The 27,431-nt window shown below is 43.9% G+C and overlaps 1 protein-coding gene across 2 annotated transcripts in view; it reads right to left on the bottom strand.

Annotated features, from left to right (window-relative positions):
• Positions 1–8,351: 8,351 nt before the first annotated feature.
• Positions 8,352–27,431, bottom strand: part of ambra1b (autophagy/beclin-1 regulator 1b) — a 31,996-nt gene continuing 12,916 nt past the window's right edge. The window contains exons 1-14 of one of the 2 annotated variants that reach the window (XR_007042308.1): positions 24,856–26,369; positions 23,009–23,095; positions 22,600–22,788; positions 20,422–20,502; positions 20,228–20,328; positions 19,360–19,470; positions 18,665–18,853; positions 18,444–18,598; positions 18,107–18,246; positions 15,141–15,245; positions 12,516–12,703; positions 12,103–12,228; positions 9,709–11,621; positions 8,352–9,626 (exon numbers count right to left, since the gene is read on the bottom strand). Coding sequence is in view for 1 of the 2 variants with exons in the window: in XM_047391060.1 (XP_047247016.1) it covers positions 11,095–11,621; positions 12,103–12,228; positions 12,516–12,703; positions 15,141–15,245; positions 18,107–18,246; positions 18,444–18,598; positions 18,665–18,853; positions 19,360–19,470; positions 20,228–20,328; positions 20,422–20,502; positions 22,600–22,788; positions 23,009–23,095; positions 24,856–26,372 (3,516 nt within the window). In the remaining variant the exon portion in view is untranslated. Of the gene's footprint in view, positions 11,622–12,102; positions 12,229–12,515; positions 12,704–15,140; positions 15,246–18,106; positions 18,247–18,443; positions 18,599–18,664; positions 18,854–19,359; positions 19,471–20,227; positions 20,329–20,421; positions 20,503–22,599; positions 22,789–23,008; positions 23,096–24,855; positions 26,373–27,431 lie in introns of those variants that run through there. The other variant, XM_047391060.1, reaches the window with a different exon arrangement.

Raw genomic sequence — 27,431 nt, forward strand, 5'->3', positions numbered from 1 at the left:
ATTGTATGAACATAAAACAAAATACACAAAAAACATTATCTAATTAATTAAAATATTATTGAGCATTAATGAATTGCAGAAAATGATTAAATCCCATCAATCAAATGTAAAATAAATTCTTGCAGAGCTGTTCAAGACGGTTAAAAATATTTCCATTACATAAATTCAATAAGTTATGTTTGAATCCACTAGAAAACTGGAAACAAAATGTTCTACAGCACGACTGATGAAGATTTCAGGTGTTTTTGTTGATGAAAAAGAAGAGAGAGGAGGGCGTTTTTTCAGGGAGTTCACTAACTTTAGAAAAATAGGTCAGCTTAACTCCATCATTTTTGGGACAATGTTCTGGTAGAACTTCTTCACCTGTAACTCCATGCAGTAACTGCCTGAAGTCCGTGATTTACATGAGCAGGAGCTGAAGATCTTCTCTGGTGATGCCCTGCAAGATTAGCATGTGCAACACACTGATATTGTGATGAGGAGTGCAATTCAACTTACTCTGCATCGTTTATCCTGATCCAGGTTTTCTCTGGTCCCATGTGTCCAGAACACATTTCCAGAATTATCCAGCCTCTTGGTAAGGACTTTCTCCTAACTGGAATCCAATCATCCTGTTTTTGTTCTGTTCAGGAAGTCTTTTATGGAAAGTCTTCTCTGACAAAGACCCAGCTGCTTTCTGCACACTGGTTCTGATCTGTTCTTGTCCTTTAACCTCATTAAAACCTCTCTGACCTTCATCAACAGAAGGATTTACTCCCTCCACAGTTAGGCTCGGAAACCCAGATGACAAATTACAAGTCAACTGATTGTCCCACCCAGGATGGAGCCCTGAGATGAGGCAAGTGATAAATTGCTGAAATTTCTACATGATACAAGTAAAATGTCTATGAAGGATTTTAAATTAAAATGAGTTCATTTCAGTTATGTCTGAATTGATTTAAAATGAGACATAAGAGGATAAGAGGTTTTTCTCACAAATATGATAGAGGAAACCAATAACTTAACTGTAACTTATTGCTGAGAAACTCCATGATCACAAAAGATGTTCCTCAGACTTCAGTTGCTGATGTTGCCTCATGAAGAAGTAAAACTGTAAAAATACATTTCAACCGGGGACATTTTTTATTTTTAATCCCTTTTAAATGAGATTTTCAGACATTTAAAGATAGTTTTTTTGTTTTAAACCCAGGTGCAGCAGCCACTGATCCAAACCTGAACACACCTGAGCTGTGGCTGATGATCCATAAGGAATTCTTGGATTCGGTCTACAGTCTGATCTTCTCTTTCTGCAGAGGTTCCTCATAGCTGCTGTTTTCTGAAGGAACCTCCACCTGTCAGGTCTGACCCACTAAGGCAGAAAACCAGGAGCACTGCTCTCACACCACACTAACATTGCTTCTGGATATTTTCCTTTTTGCTCCAACATGATGTTGAACTCAGTCCTTTTATAGAAACCTCAACCTAAAAACAAGATAAGACTGAGCTTTAATCCTCAAACTTAAACTGATTGTGAAAGAACTATCAAAGGTATCAAAATCCTGAGCTATCTAGTTTATGCTGCTGTATGTTTAGACTGCTGGAGAACCACTTTTCCTCATTCTGCTACTTTCTCCTACTACTCTCCCATTATTAGGCCAATAGGCCCTTGCAGCCTTACTGCTTGGGCCTATTGTTATCGTAGGATTTCTTCTTTCTTTCTTTTTTTTTCTTTCTTTCTTCTTTGTCCCCTGATGAAAATTTACGTTCCTTAATGTCGTTGTCAGTGGGCGTGGACAACACTTACGTGAGATAGGCCGAACCATAAGTCGTAGAGATCTGAAATTTGGCGCACAGGTAGAGCTCCTCAAACCAAGAAAAAAAGTCTCTTGGGAGTATGCCCTAAAACGCACAGGAAGTCGGCCATTTTGGGTCAAAGGCCAACTTTTGGCCGTTTTTCAGTTTTACTCACCTCGAACTTTAACGAACTCCTCCTAGAGATTTTGAGCTATCGACTTTATATTTGGTCAATATGCAGTTAAGGCATGGGGGATTAAAAGTTATCAAAATCGGGAGTTTTCAGCCATGTTTTTGTGGCCGGGGCACAAAAATGGCATTCGCGACCAAAACGCCAAATCACACCAAAGTTGCCATGAAGGAGGACCTTCGGGTTCCCGAAGATCCTATGGGGTCATATGCTGACATCATCAAAGCCAGGCCCCCTGAGAACAGGAAGTCACTTTTTTTACTGGGAAAGGTCGCTATCTGCCTGTCTACGCTCAATCAACTTGAAACTGTGTCAGGTGACTGATAACTAGTGGGTCTAACTTCATTTGAAGCACAGTGACTTTTCATAAAAGGGCGTGGCCGTGGTGGCGCGGCGAAGTTGGACGTCACGCCATGGCCATACGTTTGGCTTTAATTTCCACATACATCATCTGATCTCCACCAAATTCAATGTGATTGATCCTAGTCCAGTCCCCAACAGAGATCTGATGACATATTTGGTGGGCGTGACCTAAGTCGTCCACAGCGCCCCTTAGAAAGTTTTTTTAAATCAGCCCCAAGCCATGCTTTGACCGAGGAATCTGAAATTTGGTACACATATGTAACTTCTCAGGACCTACAAAAAAAGTATCTTGGAGCATTCGTCCAAACCCCACAGGAAGTTGGCCATTTTGGATTGAAGTTGCCATTTTGACCCCGGTTTGGCCGTTTCTAGCCCGCATATCTGAGCGAACTCCTCCTACAGCTTTTGACTTAGAGACTTGAAAATCACTCAGTATACTCTTAAGGCACTGGGGATCAAAGGTTATCAAAAGCTTTTTGGTATATGAAAGCGTGTGGGCGTGGCCAAACCTCAAAATATGACCTTTCGGCATAAAAGACGAAATTGATATACAGGGGTTGGACAATAAAACTGAAACACCTGTCATTTTAGTGTGGGAGGTTTCATGGCTAAATTATACCAGCCTGGTAGCCAGTCTTCATTGATTGTACATTGCACCAGTAAGAGCAGAGTGTGAAGGTTCAATTAGCAGGGTAAGAGCACAGTTTTGCACAAAATATTGAAATGCACACAACATTATGGGTGACATACCAGAGTTCAAAAGAGGACAAATTGTTGGTGCACGTCTTGCTGGCGCATCTGTGACCAAGACAGCAAGTCTTTATGATGTATCAAGAGCCACGGTATCCAGGGTAATGTCAGCATACCACCAAGAAGGACGAACCACATCCAACAGGATTAACTGTGGACGCAAGAGGAAGTTGTCTGAAAGGGATGTTCGGGTGCTAACCCTGATTGTATCCAAAAAACATAAAACCACGGCTGCCCAAATCACGGCAGAATTAAATGTGCACCTCAACTCTCCTGTTTCCACCAGAACTGTCCGTCGGGAGTTCCACAGGGTCAATATACACGGCTGGGCTGCTATAGCCAAACCTTTGGTCACTCTTGCCAATGCCAAACGTTGGTTTCAATGGTGCAAGGAGCGCAAATCTTGGGCTGTGGACAATGTGAAACATGTATTGTTCTCTGATGAGTCCACCTTTACTGTTTTCCTCACATCCGGGAGAGTTACGGTGTGGAGAAGCCCCAAAGAAGCGTACCACCCAGACTGTTGCATGCCCAGAGTGAAGCATGGGGGTGGATCAGTGATGGTTTGGGCTGCCATATCATGGCATTCCCTTGGCCCAATACTTGTGCTAGATGGGCGCGTCACTGCCAAGGACTACCGAACCATTCTTGAGGACCATGTGCATCCAATGGTTCAAACATTGGATCCTGAAGGCGGTGCCGTGTATCAGGATGACAATGCACCAATACACACAGCAAGACTGGTGAAAGATTGGTTTGATGAACATGAAAGTGAAGTTGAACATCTCCCATGGCCTGCACAGTCACCAGATCTAAATATTATTGAGCCACTTTGGGGTGTTTTGGAGGAGCGAGTCAGGAAACGTTTTCCTCCACCAGTATCACGTAGTGACCTGGCCACTATCCTGCAAGAAGAATGGCTTAAAATCCCTTGTATATGTCATTCCCAAGAATAATTGACGCTGTATTGGCCGCGAAAGGAGGCCCTACACCATACTAATAAATTATTGTGGTCTAAAACCAGGTGTTTCAGTTTCATTGTTCAACCCCTGTAGCTCCTACAAGGAAAGTCACAGAGACCTGAAACCTTCTAAGATTGATCTGCCTCTGGCCCTGAACAATATTCACTGATCAGATGCTGACATCATGGAAGCCCCGCCCCCTGAGAACAGGAAGTGTCATGTTTTCCTTTAGAGAGTCAATTTTTGATGTTCTTCACCTAATCAATGTGAAACTGTCCCAAGTAACAGATAACATGATGGTCTAAGACAGTCTCCAGTACTGACTGTTTTACCTGGAGGGTGTGTGGCGAATTCTGATGTCACGCCACGGTCATACGTTTGGCTCTAAATTATACATGCATGGTCCAATTTATTCCAAACTGAATATGGTTGATCTTTGACAACCCCCAAACAGATCTATTGGATTACATTGGAATTTGGATCAACAGCGCCCCCTAGGACACTTCAAGGGCTATATCTCCCTCATACATCATCGGATCCACTTGAAATGTAGTCTACATGATCATGAGTTAATGATGGATATGTTGACACAGTCAATTGATGACATCCCTTTAGCTCCGCCCACTAAGAAACAAATGAGTGCAGCTTTCATCTGGAAGGTCGGATTTCCCCCAAACTTTGAATACTTCTCGCCAGACCAAAACTCTGCATGATATAAGATCAAATGACATGTTGCTCACAGTGCCACCTAGTGGCGACGTGTTGAAGTTAAGTGGTGCCATCGTCAGTGGCGTGTAGGAGACGATGCCAGGCTCCCACGGTCGCTGCACAGGCCGAGTTGCGCTGAGGTGCGAGGGCCTTCAAGGCTGCTTGCAGCTTTAATTGCTGTTATTTCAACTTTATGTTCTCAATCTGCCTTCTCCCTTTATAGACGCTACACCTGGCCTGTAATTCTGTTTCACTGTGACACCTCCTGGGGTGGGGGGGAATATGAGCTGAGCTACTGCTTCCATTAACTTAATGTTCTTGTTTTACGGATGATACACTTGACCCGATCCTTCAGTGTTTTGCCCTGTCTCTCCTAGACATAGTCACAGCAGAAACTTTATGTGCTCTCTTACATACTCTAGACCTAAAACAGGCTCAGAGTTCATCTGCCCAGGTGTCTTTTTCTATTCAATTCAATTCAGTTTTATTTATATAGTGCTAGTTCACAACACATGTTTCTCCTAGATGATGCCACTAAAGAAGCTACTACTGCCTTTAACTCTCTTTTTTAACATAGAAAGTGCTTCTGTTGTGTGTGTGCATTGTCTTCTCAAACCCCGAAGTTGGTCGTGGCAGATGGCTGTTCACACTGAGCCAGGTTCTAGTCCTGCTGGAGGTTTCTTCCTGTTAAAAAGGAGTCTACCTTTCCACTGTTGCTACATGCATGATCAGTATGACGGATTGCTGCAAAGTCATCGACATAATGCAAGCAACTGTCCACTGTCCCTACATGCTGGTCCAGGAGGAGCGAATGCTTCAAGACAGCGTAAACTGAACTTGACTGCATTGTTTGATAACTAGGGTCAAATTGGACTGTGTGTAATTGACTTTGTCTCAGTCTGCATGACTGGATTGAATTGACTTTTTTCTGTAAAGTGCTTTGAGACGATATTTGTTAACTGTGGCTATATGTTCGATATGGTGTTCCCACTGGAAAGTCTGGCTGAGCTATTGAGCAAATGTTTTAAACATTTTCTAGTAAAAATGTCATACACACCACTTGATGCCTCTCCACCAAAAGAATGGCTAGTTCATTAGGTACACCTGTCCAATCACATGACAGCACCTCAACAAATTAGACCTGTTGTTAACAACTTGCTGAGCATCAGAATTGAGAAGAAAGGAGATTGAAGCTGCTTTAAATATGGTATGGTAAGAGCTTGTCAGAATATTTCAGAAACTGCTGATCAGAACCAACCATCTTTCTGGTTAACAGAAAAAGGTCTAAAAAAAGAGACAAGATCCAGCAGCTGCAGCTGTTTGGTTGAAGATGTCTTGTTGAGAGCAAAGGAGAAGGAGCAGACTGGTTCCAGATAATAGAAAATACCAACTGGTAACATTCAGCAGATGCAGAATATCTGTAAAGTCGCAACACATAAAACCTCTAAGCGGAAGGGCTACAGCAGCAGAGGACCACACCCTGTTCCACTCCTGTCAGATAAGTTCCTAACCAGCATTTCTTTGCTGAAAACCAAAATACACCTTCCTGAAAACTTTGTTGACTTTATTCTCGTAAAGCACATTTTTCTTGCTAGACCACCAATGGATCTCATGAAACAGATCCTAAATTTATTAAAATAAAACACTGAATAACGTTACACCCAAAATGATTTCTCACTCTGGCAGATCTGGATTTAAATTAATTTTTATTCAATCAAGGAGGTAGGAAACAAGGCAGGTACCTTTTAAAATATAACCATGTATAAGTAGTAAGAAAAACTGTTGGTTTACATTGTCTTAAAATGTATTGAGAAAATATGTTATAATCTTCTCAATAATCAATAAAAAAAAAAACACCAAAACCTATTTTATAAACTGGAAGTCCTCCTTGCCATCACCATAATCTCCGTCTGTTCCAACATCAGGTTTCTCATTTTACACTGCAAGAATCTGTATCCCCCATCTACTCCACCTATCTAGTATTTTATTTACATATCCTTGAATTATTAGTTACTGCCCTTAATCCTTTTTCAGGACTATTTTAAGTTTTATCTTAGATTACCTGTAGTAAAATCTGGATTTGACAAACAAACTACATCCAGATTCTTCAAAGCAGTTTGTAAACTTTTCATACCTCTTCTGTTTGTAAAAGTTAGAATATTAGGAGTTTCCGTGCTTTGAAGCCTAAAACATACCATGCTTTTGAATTACACACTGAACCCGTCCAGAACTCTGAAGGTCCGGATGTTTCTATCTGGATTTTTTCAGTCAGTTAATCTAATAATAAAGGATGTAAATTACTATAAATTTAAAATGCATTTTATTGTTTTTAATATTTGAGAAAACAAGGATTAAAGTCTAGTAACTCAAACATTCTTCCATATAATCTCTTCAGTACTTCTCCAGACTGCAGGGACTCACCAGAATTGGAGAATTACAGGCTGGAAAACGGTTGCCTGGTCTGGTGTGTCAACGATTCAGGCTGGTGGTGTTATAATAGTGTGGGGAGTTTTACTTGACAAGTCCCACCACAGCCTACCTGAGTGTTGCTGCTGACCACGTCCATCATCTTCTGATGGCTACTTCCACCAGGATAATGCACCATGTCACAAATCCTCTCAAACTGGTTTCTTGAAGATCACAATCAGTTCACTAGAGTCCGGTGGTGAAGACATTATTTCCTACCAAAGATTGCAAATGGACAGAAATCTCCGATGCCCCGGTGAATGCCATGAAGAGTTAATGCAGGTGTAACTAAAAAGTGACCAGTTAGAGGGTAATGGAATAATTCTGTTTAATTTAGGAACCTTCAAAGCTGAACAGACTTATAAACCTTGTCTGCAGCTTCTTTGTTTATCTCCTAAATGAAGCCAATGCTGACATGAACTCTTTTTTCTTTCATTGAAAGTTCTCCTGGACCGGTCCTACAGCGGGTTTTCTTTTTCCCTCTCTGTTCTGTTGTCTCGGGCCCAAGTCGCTCGGTTCAGATGGCTGCTCATCCTGAGTTGGATTCTGCTGGAAGTCTCTTCCTGTTAAAAGGGAGGATTTCCTCCCCACTGTCATCACATGCTTGCTCAAGAGGACTGCTACCAGGTCAATGACTCAATGCAATCAGCTGGGGTTATTTAGATCCATAACCGAATTTAACTGCAGTGCATAAAAACTAAAACAGATCTGGAATGCCGGTTATTGGATCTGGAATGAACTGGAGCAATTTAAAATTAATTTGGTCTGAATTGGATGCTATGTAACCGCATATGACTTGGACTTGTTTGGTGCAATATTAACAAACAGCTAAATTGAATTATGCTGCCCCATCTCAAAGAAGCTCTTTAAGCAGACAAGCTTCATTTCTTTCTTACCCAAACGGACCTCAGGGAGCGTCTATCAAAACCAAAAGTCCAGTCAGCATTCCCGGACCTGAGGATCTGACAGAAATAAAACTCAAATAGAGCTGTGAGGGATTTTTGGGACAGAGTTGAGCGGGAACTCCAGTTTTTAAGGTTTTAAAAGGGATATTTTCACTTTATAAACTAAATATTTTAGTGTAGTAACATTCAGAGTCAGAGCAGCTGGATGACAAGGTCACAAACGTTCACCACATCTCAGAGAAACTCTCAAATCTCTTTAATTACATCACGTCTAAAAGTCAAAGAGTCATGTTGGAGCCGTCCAAACTCCACAGTGGGATCCTGACACAGCAGTACCGTTCAGTTTATACACTCATCCCTCCATAACCTGAACACACACAAGCACACACACACGTCATAGAGACACTGGGTCTAAACTGTTCACCAATCAAGTCAACTCAGGAGGTGCTTTCAGATCAGCTGCTGCTTCCTTCCTCATGGTTCTGTTATCATCATGGTAACAGGTCTGTAATTAATCATGATAATCCGTACCGGGACCGCTCCACAGCTTCCCACAGATCCACAGATAACGGAAACCTGCAGGTTTCAGCATAAAACAATCTTAAAGCTTCAAGCTAGAAAAAAAATTAGATGATCTTCAGCCCAGATCCGTTCAGGGATGCTGACGAGTTGCTAACCTGCAGGTTTGATAAAAACAGTCTGAAAATGTTCCTCCAGTAGTTCGGACCAACAGAACAAGGACTTTCATGCTGTTGGAGCTGAAACATTAAAAGGTCACGTTGGTTCTGTTTGGTTTCAGTCTGAAACCCTCTGAGCAGAGTTAACTCAGACAGAACTCAGAATCCCATGATGCTTAAGTTGCCGTTTAACGCATCAGGGTTTTCCGTTTGCAGCGTCTCCATCTAACTCCAGTTATTCTCCAGTCAGCAGGAAGTCTGGGTCCACATTAGCTGGTCAGAGAGCGCAGCTAATGCTTAGAGCTTCAGGTGGAGCCCGATCTGTTCGGGTGAAACCATTAGAACTGGAGCCTTATGGACAATGGAGAGGCAGCAGCAGGGGAACCTCAGCTCAGTGTCAGCTTCATAATGGGAAGTCAACAGTTTTTGAGTTTGTGAATGCTGCCAAATGAGCTGCATTCAAAGTCTCCATTTAACCTGATTTGTAAACACTGCTCAGTAACATACTGACAACAGTACCAGGCCCTGTGATATCAATTCTGGTTATAATCCCTGTATAAGTGTTACAGGGCAGTTTCTAATCCATCACGCCTAGAGTCCATCAGAACTTTTCATCACATCCAGCTCCCAGTATCCGATTCTGCTGGATTCTGAGGCTCGGGGAGCAGCAGCGTGTCTGAAAACGCAGGAGGAAGCCGTCATGAAGGAACTTCTGGTTAATCTGATAACTGATCTCAACAGGACTCCCCTTACATGATCAGAGGAACTGCAGCTGAGACCCGACCGGATTCACATCAGAGAACTGATGTTCATGTGATGAACTGGAAGAGACCTGTGGAGATGATCTTGTATCAGACAACAAGCGACCAGGTAGAAACAGCATCTGAGGAGAAGATCTTTGTAGAAACGCTCACCTGATCGGTCACATGATCAGGCATGAAATCGGTCCGTGATTTGATCTGCTGGAGCTTAAAAGAGACCAAAATGAAACCTGAATTGTGTCTTTAAATGTTCAGACTCATGGGAAAGCAAACCAGTTCTCAGCAGAACTGGTTCAGAACCAGACCCAGGTTCAAACACACAGGGTTTGTTTGGAGTAATTCTGGAAAAGTAATTGTCTCCAGGAGATTGAAGTCAAGCTGGGTTTCTGACCCAGACTCAGAGAGTGTGAAGACAATCAGCAGCAGCTCTGAATGAGCAAACAGTTCTGGTCCATAGCTCCTGATCCAGTCCTCGTTTCATTTCATATTCACTCCTGTGATCCAGTCCTTCCTGGAATCCTTTAAAGTGGACTGTAGCTCTCCAGGCTTCCTGAAGGAACATCCGAGTTTTAATCCAGACATTGGCTGATTCTGACTTGGTTTCAATGACCCAGAGTTCTGCAGAAAGCCTGGAAAACTGAAGAGCAGGAAGTTTGGATGACACGGAGGAAAGGAGGGATGGATCAGGATTTTGGAACAGAACTGTGAACACAGGAACATAATGGATAAAATGTGAAGCATTCATTAAAGGCAAACACACACACACACTTCTGTTCAGGCTCATGTAGCACCAAAACACACCGTAGTGCAACTGTGGGTTTAAGAAGGATTGGGGGGCGGGGTTAGAACCGTCCTGTGGTCTCAGCAGGAAACGGTTGCTCTCCTTTAAAAAAACAAAAACAGTTACTTATTTTTTCATGATCTCCAGCAGATTCAGTCTCATCTGTCCACTCAGGCTGCAGCCAGTACTGTCCACCTGTCCTCTCATGGGACGCTCCTTTACCCCGCCCACCTCCACCCTCTCACAGGAGCCCTGCCCAAACCCCCTGAGTCACACACAGGACAAAAACTCAGCGTTCGGTCTGAACGCTTTAGTCTCGGCTTTACATCAGCTTCTACATCACATGGCACCCAGTGCAAACATGTTGGAGATAATCTGAGAGGAAGAAAACCAACATTCTGCTCCTCCTCTTCTTCACCCCTTCAGAGATGGCACTTTATCGCACGGAAACAAAGTGGATCAGAGAGGAGGGCTATTTCAGATGAGGAATGATCACAGTTCAGCTCAGCTTCAGCCTGGGCTTCTAAGTGCAGAGGAAAAGCAGTGCGGGATGAGGCTGGGTGAGGTGAGGCTGGGTGAGGAGAGGTGAGGCTGGGTGAGGAGAGGTGAGGCTGGGTGAGGAGAGGTGAGGCTGGGTGAGGAGAGGTGAGGTGGGGTGAGGAGGGGCCGTGTCCCTTCAGTGTCAGGCAGCACCTATTTCTGTTAGTTTAGGCTTTGAGCAGCACACTGGACTCTGCTTCTCTCGGCCAATCAGAGGACTACCTGCTGTATGGGTCGCCAGGGTAACTGTTAGGCCTGCCTCCGCTGCCAGGAAGGGGGCTGTGAGAGGATGAGGAGGAAGAAGAGGAACGGGAGCCCAGCAGCAGGGAGGAGGAGGAAGGACCTGGCAGAGAGTCATCGTCGGTTCGTCCTCCGAACACATCGTCCATGTCCACTGTCACTGAGAGGCCCGACGGCTGGGGGCCCCGCAGGACCTGGGTGCCCCACATGGGTGAGAGCTGCTCGGAGGGGTCTGCAGCCTGCAGGGAGCGGAGGGGGTAGGGTTGGGGGACGAGAAGGGGGGGAGCAGAGGGGTCCGCCTGTGGCCTGGAGGCCCCCGGGCCGGTCTGGGAGCCCCGATGAATGCGGTGACTGACAATGATGTTGTTCCCGAAGCCGCCCATGGACGCCATGGTGGTGCTCTGCTCCCTCTGGACCACAGCTGTCATGCCGCCTTCTGCAATCAGCCGGCGTATTCGTGCCAGAGCATCTTCTCCAGAACCGAACTCCGCTGACTCAGTTGGACCTGAAACAGAAACAAGTCGCTTAATCCCCTCATCCTGACCCGGACCAGAACTCAGAAAAGACAACATGACAACAGCGTAGCCTTGATATGATCCAAATCCAAAAATTCAGAAATAGCTGACACTGGATCTGAACCAGATACTTTTCAACAGCTGCTCAGAACCCACCATAAGATCAGCTCCATGACTGTGAACCACATCACCGCTCTGCAGAACCACAACATAATGACTTAAATAAAACCTGGTTGCATGAGAATCCTAACAGCTCTACAGAGGAGCTTCACATTCTTATTCTTTTCCTGAAAATATCACTAGAAAATTCTGATTAATAAAAAACACGTCATCTAAAATAAGAGTTAAAAAATTCAGCTCATCACCAAAAGCCTAAACCCAGGACAGTGAAACCTCTCAGCAGCTCCACTTAGCAGACTGAAGGCATGTTCTTGTTTTAAACAGGTCTGTATACAGAGTGGGAGCAGTTACCAGCTGCAGGACCGCTGGACTCTGCAGGAGCTTCTGTCTGGACTCCATCCTGAACTCCACTGCTCTCAGGCGTCTCTGGTGGCGCCTGAGCTGCTCGACTTGTAGATGGAGCTTCAGCAATCAGACCTGGGGAGAGACGATGCTTTGTTTGTCATGAACGTACCAAAACACTGCAACAACCAAGGCTCCATCAGGATGTATCTGTGTTTGTACAAATTCTACTAAAACCGAGCAGAGAGCTAAAAGATGTGCTGCCAACAGAACCAGCTGGTGATACTCAGCAGGCTGAAGGTCCAAGAACAGAATCAGAAAGAGTTGAGCTGGATAACCTGACAACATTTGAAAACTGCGGCGGACAGGATCCTGAAAACGAAGAGAAGACACAGTAATGATGGAGAAGTGTTTGTCAGTACTGGGAGGCTGCTGGGAAACGCCGGGCTCTGACAGGTCTCTCTCCGTCTGTGTCTCGGCATTCTGCAGCTGGATGATTGGCGTCTGGGTTCCCTGTGATGTCACTGAAGGGGCGGGGTTTCGGGGCTGCAGACCAATGGCGTTCATCAGTCCCATGTCTCTGTCAAGCCTCCAACCAGAGCGGTTTAGCCTGAAAATAAAACAGTGATGTTTCATTCATACAATGATGTTCTTTATGATTAATATCACAAATGAGATTCAGTTATTTTTCTCAACTTTACATTTTCAACCTATAGCAAAACTACTTCTAATCCTTGAATTTTCCATATTTGGTTTTATTAAGCCACAAACATCACTGTATTTTATCGGGATTTTTTGTGATGGACGAGAGTTGTGCATAATTGTGAAGTTGAAGGAAAACGATTCATGATTCCTGATTTTTATTTTTACAAAATGTAAAAAAACTAAAAAAACAAAACAAAAACGTGGTTTGCATTTGTATTCAACCCCCTCAACTCTGATACCCCTAGGGTAAAATCCAGGGAAACCAAATGTCTTCAGCAGTCCCTTAATTAGTAACTATAGTCAATCTGTGTTTAATTTATGCTCAGTATAAATACAGTTGTTCTGTAAGGCCTCAGGGGTCTGTTAGAGAACATTAGAGATCATCATGAAGACCAAGGAACCCTGCAAACAGGTCTGGGATGGAGATGTAGAGAACTTTACAGCAAGGTTAGGTTATAAAAACAACATCCCAAGCTTTGAACATCTCCCTGAGCTCTGTTTAATCCAGTGGTCTGCAACCTGCGGCTCTGGGGCCACATGTGGCTCTTTAGACCCTCCACTGTGGCTCCTAATAAGTTTGAGAAAAAAATCCTAAAGTATTGAGCAAATGTTCTCAAATGTAATTGTAATTTAAAAACCTCTAGCTTCAGCAGTTCTTCCTCAGTGTTTTCAAGCAATATATGCATAACATTTAGACAAAGAATCACACTAACAGTTTAGGGAATATTCTTTTATAGTTATTTTTTTGTCCATAGGTTGTTTATGACAATTTTCTATAAAAATTGAATGTCCCATTGAAGAAAATGTCTTAAACCTTAAAAACAAAACTGTTGTTCTTTAATTTGAAAAACTAAACACATTTTTATATTGTAGGTATTATTAAAAACAAGCTATTCATGTTGCTCTAAACTAATTTTGTTTAGCTGGACCAAAAGTACACATTGCTTCTAGGGCTGGAAAGGTTGCTGACCTTTAATCTATTACCTGAGAGTAGAACGAGGATGGAGCAACTGCAAAGCAAACCGCCCACCTAAACTGACAGATCGGGCAAGGAGAGCATATGGAGAAGATGCAGAGAACTACAGCTTAGGTGGGAAAATCCGTTAACATGACATCTATTAAGTCACGCACTCCATAACTCTGGCCTCTATGGATTGGTGGCAAGATGAAAGCCCCAAGTCCTGTTTGCAGTTTGCCATAAGCCATGTAGAGGAGACAACAAACGTGGGAGAGGGGCCTCTGATCAGATGGAGCTAAATACAAGGAACCCCTGGAAGAAAACCCGTTAGATGGTGCATTTTGACATGTTAGAATGGCCTAGTCGACGTCCAGACCTAAAACAGACTAATAATCTAGGGTAAAACTTCAAAATCGATGTTCACATATGCTGTCCATTCAATCTGTCTGGGTTTGAGCTAATTTGCAGAGAGAAATGGGCAAAAATCTGAAAAATGTGTAAAGGTGGCAGAGACAAAACGCCAAATGACAGGTAGCGAAACCTGGTTCTGCAAAGTACCGACTCAGTGGGCTGAATGCATTTCAGATTTGGTTTTATAAAGAGCTTTGAAAAATATGTATTATTAGTCTTTCATAATCATGTACTACTTTGTGTTGCTATATAACATAAATAAAACTCCTCAAAATACATTGGAGCTTGGGGACAAAATAAGAAAAAACAGAAAGGATATTAATAGTTTCAGATCTTTGTGGTAAACTAGAGAAAATTATTATAACCTTAGTTTGGTTTGAGATTATTGTGATGCCATTTTTACTGGAGTAAACAACAGATGACTAAAGTACTGTAAATCATACAGAATGCTGCAGTCAAGCTGCTAACACTTTCTATTAATTACATTGGTTAAACTGGCTTCCTCTGGGGTTTAGAGTTCATTTCACAGCCTCAGAACTGGCATATAGAGCAGTAAATGTTCTGGTCCTGATCTTTGGACCAGACGTTCTGTTTCTCCTCTTTATTTCTAAAAGCTGTTAGTTGACAGAGCTAACGGCGATCAAACGCTTTAGTTCTGTGGAAACATCTGGTTCAATGAGTTAAATACATTTCTATTCATTCATTAACTGCTTTTATTGGTTTTTATCTGCTGTGATCCTTAGTCTGCAGCATCTGCGACTACGTCGGTAAAAACGGTGCAAAATTCAACTTTACATTTATACCTGGTCCAGAATCATTAGCAGCAAGATTGTTCTGGTCTTGTCTGAAAGCCAACTCTCCAACTCTTTTACCTAAACCACCCAGAATGACTCCAGGTGTTTGATGGACAGTTCCTGGAACTTCATCACCTGGCTGATAAACGACAGGATTTACAGTAGGACAAACTTCTCACCCTGGTCTGTCAGAACCTCGGGTCCGGCTGGTTCCACTGTTGTTGACTGAGAACAATGGTTCGCTGCTGGGCTCTGCAAGACTCTCACCATCACTCCTGTAGAAGCTGAACACAAACAAACGGATACACATCCTGAGTTAATTCACTTCCATTCAGGAAGTTTCCTGTGTGGAGGCGGGACGTCTTGATGGAAAGTTCACAGCCTCATTAATCGCCCCAAATGGGCTTTTCCTAATAAAGTTCTTCCTGTGCGGTCATTCTGTAGGATAATTATATTATGTGGGGGAAGGGGGAGGGGCTCGCTGTTGAAAACAAACCAACAAAGAAGAGCTGAAGGTCACAGCTAATGTGTTGGTTCATCAGAGACTTTAATGGGGCTAAATATCACCAGAGATGTTTACTGGTGGTGGATCTTCACACAGCAGGTTCCCACATAAACCCATCCGCTAAATTAAACAAGAGGTCTGCACATCTGTCATAAAACCACAGACTCACATTTCCAGAGCTCTCTGTCCTGTTTTAGTCAGAGAGACAGACAGAGAGATGGAAAGAGATAGACAGAAACAAAGCTTAGTTATAACAAAACTCAACAGTGGGAGTCAAGGTGAGATCCAGCCGTAACATTAATTATATCAATGTTGTATTGTGGACTGTTTAAGCACTTTAAATCTACAGGTCCTTCTCAAAATATTAGCATATTGTGATAAAGTTCATTATTTTCCATAATGTAATGATGAAAATTTAACATTCATATATTTTAGATTCATTGCACACTAACTGAAATATTTCAGGTCTTTTATTGTCTTAATACGGATGATTTTGGCATACAGCTCATGAAAACCCAAAATTCCTATCTCACAAAATTAGCATATCATTAAAAGGGTCTCTAAACGAGCTATGAACCTAATCATCTGAATCAAGGAGTTAACTCTAAACACCTGCAAAAGATTCCTGAGGCCTTTAAAACTCCCAGCCTGGTTCATCACTCAAAACCCCAATCATGGGTAAGACTGCCGACCTGACTGCTGTCCAGAAGGCCACTATTGACACCCTCAAGCAAGAGGGTAAGACACAGAAAGAAATTTCTGAACGAATAGGCTGTTCCCAGAGTGCTGTATCAAGGCACCTCAGTGGGAAGTCTGTGGGAAGGAAAAAGTGTTGCAGAAAACGCTGCACAACGAGAAGAGGTGACCGGACCCTGAGGAAGATTTTGGAGAAGGGCCGATTCCAGACCTTGGGGGACCTGCGGAAGCAGTGGACTGAGTCTGGAGTAGAAACATCCAGAGCCACCGTGCACAGGCGTGTGCAGGAAATGGGCTACAGGTGCCGCATTCCCCAGACCTGGGCTACAGGCAGAAGCGCCTGACCTGGGCTACAGAGAAGCACTGGACTGTTGCTCAGTGGTCCAAAGTACTTTTTTCGGATGAAAGCAAATTCTGCATGTCATTCAGAAATCAAGGTGCCAGAGTCTGGAGGAAGACTGGGGAGAAGGAAATGCCAAAATGCCAGAAGTCCAGTGTCAAGTACCCACAGTCAGTGATGGTCTGGGGTGCCGTGTCAGCTGCTGGTGTTGGTCCACTGTGTTTTATCAAGGGCAGGGTCAATGCAGCTAGCTATCAGGAGATTTTGGAGCACTTCATGCTTCCATCTGCTGAAAAGCTTTATGGAGATGAAGATTTCATTTTTCAGCACGACCTGGCACCTGCTCACAGTACCAAAACCACTGGTAAATGGTTTACTGACCATGGTATCACTGTGCTCAATTGGCCTGCCAACTCTCCTGACCTGAACCCCATAGAGAATCTGTGGGATATTGTGAAGAGAACGTTGAGAGACTCAAGACCCAACACTCTGGATGAGCTAAAGGCCGCTATCGAAGCATCCTGGGCCTCCATAAGACCTCAGCAGTGCCACAGGCTGATTGCCTCCATGCCACGCCGCATTGAAGCAGTCATTTCTGCCAAAGGATTCCCGACCAAGTATTGAGTGCATAACTGTACATGATTATTTGAAGGTTGACGTTTTTTGTATTAAAAACACTTTTATTTTATTGGTCGGATGAAATATGCTAATTTTGTGAGATAGGAATTTTGGGTTTTCATGAGCTGTATGCCAACATCATCCGTATTAAGACAATAAAAGACCTGAAATATTTCAGTTAGTGTGCAATGAATCTAAAATATATGAATGTTAAATTTTCATCATTACATTATGGAAAATAATGAACTTTATCACAATATGCTAATATTTTGAGAAGGACCTGTAATTTGATCACTCATTTCTCCCTCTCTCCACAGAGCGTGACGCCCTTAAGTGGTTCTGATTGGTCTTCTGTGATTGATTTATCCTTGGTTAGTTGATCCATTGTTTGTGGTTTTCAATGACAGAAAATACAATCAAAAGAAATTATTACCACTCAACAAAACATGTATGTAGAAGTTTTTCTTTTATTTATTTAGAAACCAGTTAAAGTAACAAAAACACCATGAAAGATGTTGAGAAAGCTTGGATATAATCTACTGAAGACGGGTTTAAAAGTTCAGACCCCAGGAAGGAAAACAGAGAAGAAGCTTAGATGATTGACCAGGAGTTTGGAACAGGATTATAAACTATTTTCACAGTTATATTGCAAACGTTGGAAGTGATTCCTAATGAATGCAGTTAGCCTGATAAAGATGTTTTCTTGGGAATTTAACCCCGGAGCTGATGTCATTCCCAGTCATAGATGTATTTGTCCATCCTGAAGCTGATGGCTCTTTTGTTCAGGAAATAGATCCAGTTGAAGCTTGTTTGAAAAGCCTCCTGTTCTGAAACCAAACAGGAAGTGAACCCCCACTGGGGTACTGCTGCTCATCCAGACTAAATGAAGCATGTGATCCTGACCCAGATGACAGCCTGCTGCCACCACATTAATCTGGTTAATTGATTGTGCGACATTTACTCAGAGACGGACATGTTTGACTCACACGGGCCGGCAGATCACCAGGTCGCCCTTGTTGGTGCCGTAAGCCAGACCCATGGCTGGGTCTGGCAGCCAGCGGGCCGAGTTGATGCTGACGTGGCGTCTCTGGTCCGGAGCCATGGGATAAACCACGTTAAAGACCATCTGAAAGGCAGCAGAACCAGGTGCAGAAGGATTCAAATAGCAGCAGACACACAAACATTCTGAAACCTCCAGATCAGCAACTTCTTCTTAGACACAAAACTTTTTTTCCCCAAAGATTAAAACAAAGAATGAGGTAAAATATATGATTCTTCCTATTATCTGACCAACAGTAGTGCCGCGTTTGCTCATCATCTCACCCTCATGGATGTTTCTCCTCCATGCGGCTGCTGCAGCCGGAACACCTGCGCTACCATGTGGTCGGTGGAGGGATGCAGAAGGATCCTGCGGGAGGCCAGGCCCACCATGACGTAGCATCCCATAGGAGACAGGCTGACGGAGATGGCGTTGGGACCTGTGAAGGCAAACAGCTTTAAAAGGGCGAAGTCAGCAGAGAACGGTGCCAAGGAGGAAGCCGTACCGAATCTCTTGGTGTAGAGCATCTCTCCCAGGTTGTGTGGAGCCAGAGAGTAAATGGCCAGGATGCCCTCGTCTGGAAAACCCCGCTGACTGCTGGGAATGAAAACTGCTAGCAGCTGACCGTCTGCAGAGATGTCACAGCTGGCATCGTTGTAGATTTTACAATTTGGCACCAGAACGTTGACCGAGGCTGGACACAGAGACCCAAACAGAACTTCTGTTATCTCAAACTGCATTTAGACCTATGGGTGTGAGATGTCTAATACATTAAAAAGATTTTTAAGAGTAACAGCAAGTGATTAAACCAAATGAAGAGAGTGAGACAGAAAACCACATTTTCCCTCAACTGGACTCAAAGTGGAAGCTTTTTAATAAATTGTAAAGACGACGGAAACCTCAGAGAATAAAAATAAGTCACAGGAAAGAGATGTTAGGAGGTTAAACATGAAGAATTACTCATTCTGAGAGCCACGCCAGTCATAAACAGACGTCTGAAACTATCCTCGTTTGATAAGAATAAGGCCAAACAGCAGCTATAAAGATAAAGACACACATTCAAAAAACCGTCTCAAATGGAAAGAAAAGAATTAGATCTTGGTAAAAAACAACAGAATTGAATAAAGTCCATCACAGACTGTCTGTCTGCCCTTTAACAAGATGTCACAGACCACAGGAAGACTGGAGGAGCTCTCGCACCGTTACTGATCTCTGGGAGGTCAAACTTGGTGAAGTCCCACCACTGCAAGCGGTACGTGGTGTTGGCGATGTTGCTGGCGACCGCAGACTGACCTTCTCCAATGGACGCTCCTGAGGATGGAGCAGAAAACAGATTTAAACTCTGAAAGCAGCAGGAAACACCAACAGCGTGTGAACCAGCAGTCAGATCGGACTCTTACAGCAACATGTGACAATAAACGCAGATGATGTTTGTTTCCTGTTTTTGTATATATTACGTTCTCTTTATGGATGGGAGTGGCCTTTGTAAAGCGTATTACTCTGTAAAATGTCTGATTTAAGTCAAATTTAAAGTGGAAAATAAAATTACATCATCATTTAAAACTCAATGCATGGACATACATAAATTCTCCATGGTCACTGGACCAGCTTTTGGTACCTTAGGCAGTGTGGCGCGGTATGAAGTCCTGCTGGAAAATGAGCATCTCCATAAAGCTTGTCAGCAGAAAATGTGCTGGTAGATGGCTGCATTCACTGTGGACTTCAGAAAACTTGGTAGGTTTTCTGGACCAGAACCAGCAGATGACATAGCACCCCAAATCATAACTGACAGTGGAAACTTCAAGCAACGAGGGTTCTGTACCTCTCCACACTTACTCCAGACTCTGGGGACTTGATTTTCAAATGAAATGCAAACTTTACTTTCATCTGAAAAGATGACCTCTGACACTGAGCAACAGTTCAGTTCTTTTCTCCTCAGCCCACGAAAGATGCTTCTGTATCCAAGTAGGATTTCGAAACAAATCCACCTTGTTCATGATGCTGTAACTTATTGGGATGAACCTGTAAACATCAGCCAGCTGTGAAGGCTTAAAATAGTCTTGTTTACCAGCGAGAACTCTGTTGACAGAGGAATGTGTAGCCAGACCGGGCTGTCCACGTTCATGGAAGATCCCAGCGTACGGCAGGTACTCCGGCAGGAGGAAGCGGCTGCAGGACAGGATGAATGTACAGATTTACCAAATTAGTTCAGAATAGGCTGAAACCAAGTGAAAATAAGGTTTAATTTCATTACGGACTCACCGTGGGACAAATCGCCCCAGCGAGGGAGCCGACATCCTGGCATTCCGTGGTGTCCTGTGTCTCGCTCTGTCTCCGTTATCGCTGGAAAAAACAAGTGGAAAGGTTCCTATTCGTTCCTTAAACTGTTTGTGAAGCACATGATCCCTCTTTTAATGTATCAGTTTAGAAATTCCTGCATCAAGGCCAGAAACCAACAAACTGTGATCGAATAATCACAACTATGCAGCTAGAGCTGTTAAAAATCGATCGATAGCATGGCGATCTTTATAGCACAGAAGGTATACCTGTCAACACTTTCATATTTCATACATATCGGATAAGAAAAAAAAGCGCTACGACTGTTTTTGTGCCAGATGCATGATCATCCCACATCAGAAAAGCATGGTTTTGTTGACATGACTCAATGCATAGCAATGGCGCCTGCGTGTGCTCGATGCTCTCTACAGGTCCTTCTCAAAATATTAGCATATTGTGATATAGTTCATTATTTTCCATAATGTCATGATGAAAATTTAACATTCATATATTTTAGATTCATTGCACACTAACTGAAATATTTCAGGTCTTTTATTGTCTTAATACGGATGATTTTGGCATACAGCTCATGAAAACCCAAAATTCCTATCTCACAAAATTAGCATATCATTAAAAGGGTCTCTAAACGAGCTATGAACCTAATCATCTGAATCAACGAGTTAACTCTAAACACCTGCAAAAGATTCCTGAGGCCTTTAAAGCTCCCAGCCTGGTTCATCACTCAAAACCCCAATCATGGGTAAGACTGCCGACCTGACTGCTGTCCAGAAGGCCACTATTGACACCCTCAAGCAAGAGGGTAAGACACAGAAAGACATTTCTGAACGAATAGGCTGTTCCCAGAGTGCTGTATCAAGGCACCTCAGTGGGAAGTCTGTGGGAAGGAAAAAGTGTGGCAGAAAACGCTGCACAACGAGAAGAGGTGACCGGACCCTGAGGAAGATTGTGGAGAAGGGCCGATTCCAGACCTTGGGGGACCTGCGGAAGCAGTGGACTGAGTCTGGAGTAGAAACATCCAGAGCCACCGTGCACAGGCGTGTGCAGGAAATGGGCTACAGGTGCCGCATTCCCCAGGTCAAGCCACTTTTGAACCAGAAACAGCGGCAGAAGCGCCTGACCTGGGCTACAGAGAAGCAGCACTGGACTGTTGCTCAGTGGTCCAAAGTACTTTTTTCGGATGAAACCAAATTCTGCATGTCATTCAGAAATCAAGGTGCCAGAGTCTGGAGGAAGACTGGGGAGAAGGAAATGCCAAAATGCCAGAAGTCCAGTGTCAAGTACCCACAGTCAGTGATGGTCTGGGGTGCTGTGTCAGCTGCTGGTGTTGGTCCACTGTGTTTTATCAAGGGCAGGATCAATGCAGCTAGCTATCAGGAGATTTTGGAGCACTTCATGCTTCCATCTGCTGAAAAGCTTTATGGAGATGAAGATTTCATTTTTCAGCACGACCTGGCACCTGCTCACAGTGCCAAAACCACTGGTAAATGGTTTACTGACCATGGTATCACTGTGCTCAATTGGCCTGCCAACTCTCCTGACCAGAACCCCATAGAGAATCTGTGGGATATTGTGAAGAAAACGTTGAGAGACTCAAGACCCAACACTCTGGATGAGCTAAAGGCCGCTATCGAAGCATCCTGGGCCTCCATAAGACCTCAGCAGTGCCACAGGCTGATTGCCTCCATGCCACGCCGCATTGAAGCAGTCATTCCTGCAAAAGGATTCCCGACCAAGTATTGAGTGCATAACTGTACATGATTATTTGAAGGTTGACGTTTTTTGTATTAAAAACACTTTTCTTTTATTGGTCGGATGAAATATGCTAATTTTGTGAGATAGGAATTTTGGGTTTTCATGAGCTGTATGCCAAAATCATCCATATTAAGACAATAAAAGACCTGAAATATTTCAGTTAGTGTGCAATGAATCTAAAATATATGAATGTTAAATTTTCATCATGACATTATGGAAAATAATGAACTTTATCACAATATGCTAATATTTTGAGAAGGACCTGTATAGCGGCTAATAGACGATGTCCAATCCAGTAATATGTATCAATGGTTTTACCGTCTCAGCTCTGAGCTCCAACAGCTTCTAGAGAGGTTCTACAACGCAGTGAAAGAAGAAGCAAACACTCACTCCAGCTCATCAAAGTCCATGTCGCTGTTGTCCATGGAATTGGATGGGTTGGGAGTCGGGCTGTCGGAGGATGTGGACATGGTCCGCATGCGGTGGTTCTGCTGATATCGCAGGGAACGCTGACGAATGCTGTCCCGTCTAGACAAGTACTGGATCATCCTCTGAGCATAGTACGCCGCAGGAGAAAGTCTGCAAAGCAAAGAACGCTTCAGGTCACAGTTTCAAACAAGCTCCTCTACAGCCAATCATAGCTGCTATGTGTCAGGGTAGACGGATTCTGTTGAGGACTGAGAGCGTTTTAATCTTGATCTCATGAATAAAACCGGGGTAAATCATTTATAATACATAAATCATGATAGAGAAGAAATCCTGGCTCCATCAGTCAGGTGAGAGCTGTGTGGTGGCCTACCTGGCTGGGTCTGGGTAAATAGGGTGGTCTCTGGAACCGGACATGTCGTATCGAGACAACGATAACAGGGATGATTCAAGCAGCCGCCTGTGAGGAACAGAACATCGAAGGTTTGTTAGAGCAGGATGTCCAGACAGATTTAGGACTTCAATCAAGGCTGGGTTCTTGGCATGCATCATGAAGGGGCGGGCAGAAAGGGGCATCATCAAGCGTACACATTATGCTCCAGCATGTTTATTGTTGTTGTTTATTAGTGTTTTCTTTATGAGATTGGGGTAAACAGGACTGGTTTACCCCCCAATGGGCTGCTTTTGAACATGTTAGGCTAGAAATAATTAGCTTTAGGCAGGTTGTTAAAATTTGGGCTGCTTTTCACTACATTTGGAGGGTTTTTGGAAACGATTCATGGAAAATTCTATCAAAATAGTTGTCATTGTATGGCAGAAAAGTAAAAACGTACACATCTCAAAATGTTGTGTCTTTTTACTCAAATCAATAGTTTATTTATTTTGAAAAAGAGAATGTTCAACATGACATCATCAATCGGTGATGGTCGTTGGTTAATCAACTGTCACTGTGAAATTATATAGGTCAAGAGTTCATCTAACATAGACTGAGGTGCAGCCTTTACTTTGTTAAGATTTGACTTGATGTTGAGAGACAGCTTCATGGTGAAGGGGAAAATACAAGAAATATCCAGAAAGCTAAAACCATCTGGATCTGGTGCTGGTCCAAACATGCAGACATTTTGGAGGGAGGTGCTTAAGCCAAAAAAAAGGCATCCATTGCTAAATTTATTTATAAAATAAAAAAATCTTTTCTCTGCTGGATGCATGCCAATGATTTGACCCTTCTGAAACAGACTGACATCTTTTCCACGACCGCAGGATGTGTCTTTCAACATGGTTGTTTAAGAAATGAGAAGCAACTCATTGCTTCAGTTGTGGTTAAATAACTTGTTGCCAGCTGAAACATAATCATCCATGCAGTAATTATCCAACTGGAGGCTGGTACCTATTTGCTTAAATCCAGGTGGCGATGTTTTTTTTTGGCCAGGCAGTGTATTTTTGTTTTTAATGCTTTGCCTTTCTTGGCATTATGCTGCAAAATCTGTTAATGAAATGATTTAATGTTCTGCTATGCATCAATGTAATCAATAAAGACTCGCTCAGGTGAGAAAACAGTCAACATTAATTGACTGTTTTCTGACAGTTATAACAATATACTTTCATGTAGCTCGGCTTTAATTTGAAATCACAAACCCACTTTATCTAGTTAATACATTGGGTCTATTATAATGCTAATAAAATCAGACAGACAGCTAGTTAAAATGTTCCTATTTATTCATAATTGTTTGTTTGCTGCTCTATATCATAGAGCTTTATTTTTCGCCTTCGACATATATTAATTAGTCTGTAATGTTAGGGTTAGGTGTTGCACTGAAATGCCCCCTCTCCAGCCAGAAGGTGCATAATGATTTCAGCAGCGTTATAATGTTAGGCATTGTGGTTAATTTTGAACCAAACATCTTCTGACATCACCCATCTAAGAGAGTGGCGGCGGCTGTGGTTTCCCCTTCAGTCCAGAACTACATGAGGGCTAAATGTAGGACGAGGGAGAGGCAAGGCGGACCTGTGCTTGTGTGATTGAGAACTGATTTGAGGTGGTAAGTCATTTGTTTGAGAGGGCATTGCCCCTCTTGCTGTTGCGTAAAGCCGGCCTTGGCTTGAATTAGATTATTAGTTATTTATTAATTTAAGCATTTCATGAATTTTTAAGACCTTGTAGAAATACTAAGAGAACAGATTAACTGATCAGAACAGAACTTTGACTCTGAGATGGTGTACCTCCTCAGGGAGTCCTCATCAGGGGGGTCAACAGGCATTTCTTGGCTTAAGGCCTCTGGTTGCTCAGCGGTCCGGCTGGTGGTGGCCTGCCGGTACACCCTCTCCCACTGCGCTGTGTCCTGGTTGTAGACCAAACCCACCGTCTGCTCAGCACCCTGGCTGGGAGGCGGCGCTAGGGGAAAGGCCACTGTTCCTGCTCCTCTTCCTGCTCCTCCTGGAGGGAGAGGCGGCTGCTCGCTGGGCTCCAGAACCACTCTCCTCTCCTGGGTCGGAGCTTCCAGTGTCCGTCTGCTTTCCTCCGGCTGCCAAGCAGCTGCAGGTGAGGAGAAGGAGGAGGAAGAGGAGGAGGGCTCCAAGGAGGAGGAGGTTGATGAGGTCTGGTGCGTGCGCTCCCAGCGCTGAGAGTCCTGGTTGAAGGTCAGCAGGTTGTGGCAGGCCCGGCAGCGGTTCAGGTGGCCCCGGGAGGCCAGGGGTGGGACATTGTTCTCCAAGTTGTGGGAGGCAGGGGGAGGTGGGGGTGGAGGCTGGTAGTGGATGATGGTTGGGGAGGCAGAGGAGGATGAGGACGACTGGCTTGGCCTGTCTGGGTCCATGTTGTTGTTCAGCAGCTCTTGACTCGGTTCCTGGTTCCCGTCTGCCATGCTGCCCCCAAGTGATGGGTCAATGTCAATGCGGTCAATCTCCAAGAAATAGCGACTCAGGTTGCATTGCAGGACGTTGCGGAAGGAGGAGGCCGAGGAGCTCCGAGAGCCATCCCAGAATGGGTGGTGGCCGCTGCTCGTCCCGGCAGAGTCCCGGGTCCCAGACTCTCCCTGCTGGGGGAATCCTCTGCCCTCAGAGGCAGAGGTGTAGAGGGGGGACTGAGAAGAGCTGCCCTGCTGACGAAGCACTGACAGGAGGCTGACAGAAGAAGAGGAGGAAGTCCTGGGAGGCAGCATAGCAGGACCAACCCCACCTTCCCTCATGTTTAGCAGGCTACGGGTCCAGTCCGGTCCCGGCCTGGGGGTGGGGAGTGGTTCGATGATGTTTGGCATGATGGGGTTTAGTGAAGCGCCAGTGCTGTAGTAGACAGCGGTGAAGGCTGAGGGCCGGTCTGTGTGCTGCCTGGGTTCTGTGCGGGCTGAAGAAAAGGTGGAGGCTGTAGAGAGAGTGGGGGTCTCTGAAGAAACTCTGGGATCAGATGGAGTCGACGTGGAAGCACCGGCAGGCAGGCAGCGTTTCCGACTCACGGAGCAGCGGGTGCACACACACACCATGCCCAGGTGCTGGGTGCAACCAGGAAACGAAGGTCCGCTGGACATGCCGGGAGCTTCACCAACTCCGCTGGCACCATCACTGGGAGGCCGCTGCTGCTGCTCACCTCCCACATTAGGCCCCGGGGAGCGAGAAGATGACAAGATGTGGAGGAAGTTGTGGAGGATTGGTGTTCGGCGAACCGGCTGAGAAGGCAGGAAGGAGCGCTGACGGAAGTGAGGCATCTCCACACTGTCCATCGGAAGCTCTGAGTCCTCCTCATTCTGGGGACAGAAAAGACTCATGAAAAAAGGTTTCTATAAATTATGGGGAAATAAAGATGTGGGGGCAAAAGTAGTTTCAGATCTAATAAAGTCTTAGCTAATGAACAGCTGAACCTCTTCCAGGTACCAGAGTAGTTCTCTGGCGCCATTCTTAGGATGGAGTTTTTTGGAAAACTATATTTTGAACTAATGGAATAATTCTTTCAACATTATAATTAAGGTCATGTCACTTTAAATGTATCTACAGGTCACATTTAATGTGAACTTTAATTCTAACAGACTTTTAAATCATCCAATTTTATTTACAGACCTATGAGGAAAGTAAAATTTCAGTGTTTTATATAATTTATAAATCATTTTCCAGGAGGCACAAATAGAAAAAACTGCAACTACTGGGGTTCTGCCCTGTTTTGTGGCCCGAGGGGGGGAAAACGTTGTCAAAAAACAGCTAGGGCACATGAAAGTTCTGGGAAAACAGGTTCTGGGTCTCATAGTGGAAACATGTCTTAACTTTCCAGGAACTTTTGTAACTTTACCCTTTGCGACTGGCTGTGTGAACTTCCACTGTGGGATCCAGAACAGTGCCGTTCATTTACAGGCTGACACCCCTAAAGCAGGACTGAGGCTGCTCTGGAAACCTAATAAAACTAAATGACATCTTGTTCAGATTCCAAGTCTGTGGGTGAGAGCCGCTTTGATCATGAAAATAAAAGTCCTGATTTATAGCAATAACACAGATAACACCTTAAAAAGTCCTCACAGTGGTTATACTTTCTAATTTCTGTAAAATCACCCTAAATGCTGGAGCAGAGTGTAACTAACAGAGTTCAAATGAATTTCTTGAACACATCTGGATATCTGTGGGGAGGAGAAACTTCTCCAGACATCAGCTGTAATTATCTAACAGCGGTTACACTCAAAAACAGAATTAGGGTCCCTTCAACGACAGGGGAATTTGCAATATTGAGAGATTTTTAATAATTATAGCCTATTCGAGGTGCCCTAAAGGGGAATAAGCACACAAAGCAGCAGCCTCGTCTCTTTTGCACTTAAAATCGG

The sequence above is a fragment of the Girardinichthys multiradiatus genome, chromosome 2, assembly GCF_021462225.1.
Source record: "Girardinichthys multiradiatus isolate DD_20200921_A chromosome 2, DD_fGirMul_XY1, whole genome shotgun sequence".
Lineage (NCBI taxonomy): Eukaryota > Metazoa > Chordata > Actinopteri > Cyprinodontiformes > Goodeidae > Girardinichthys > Girardinichthys multiradiatus.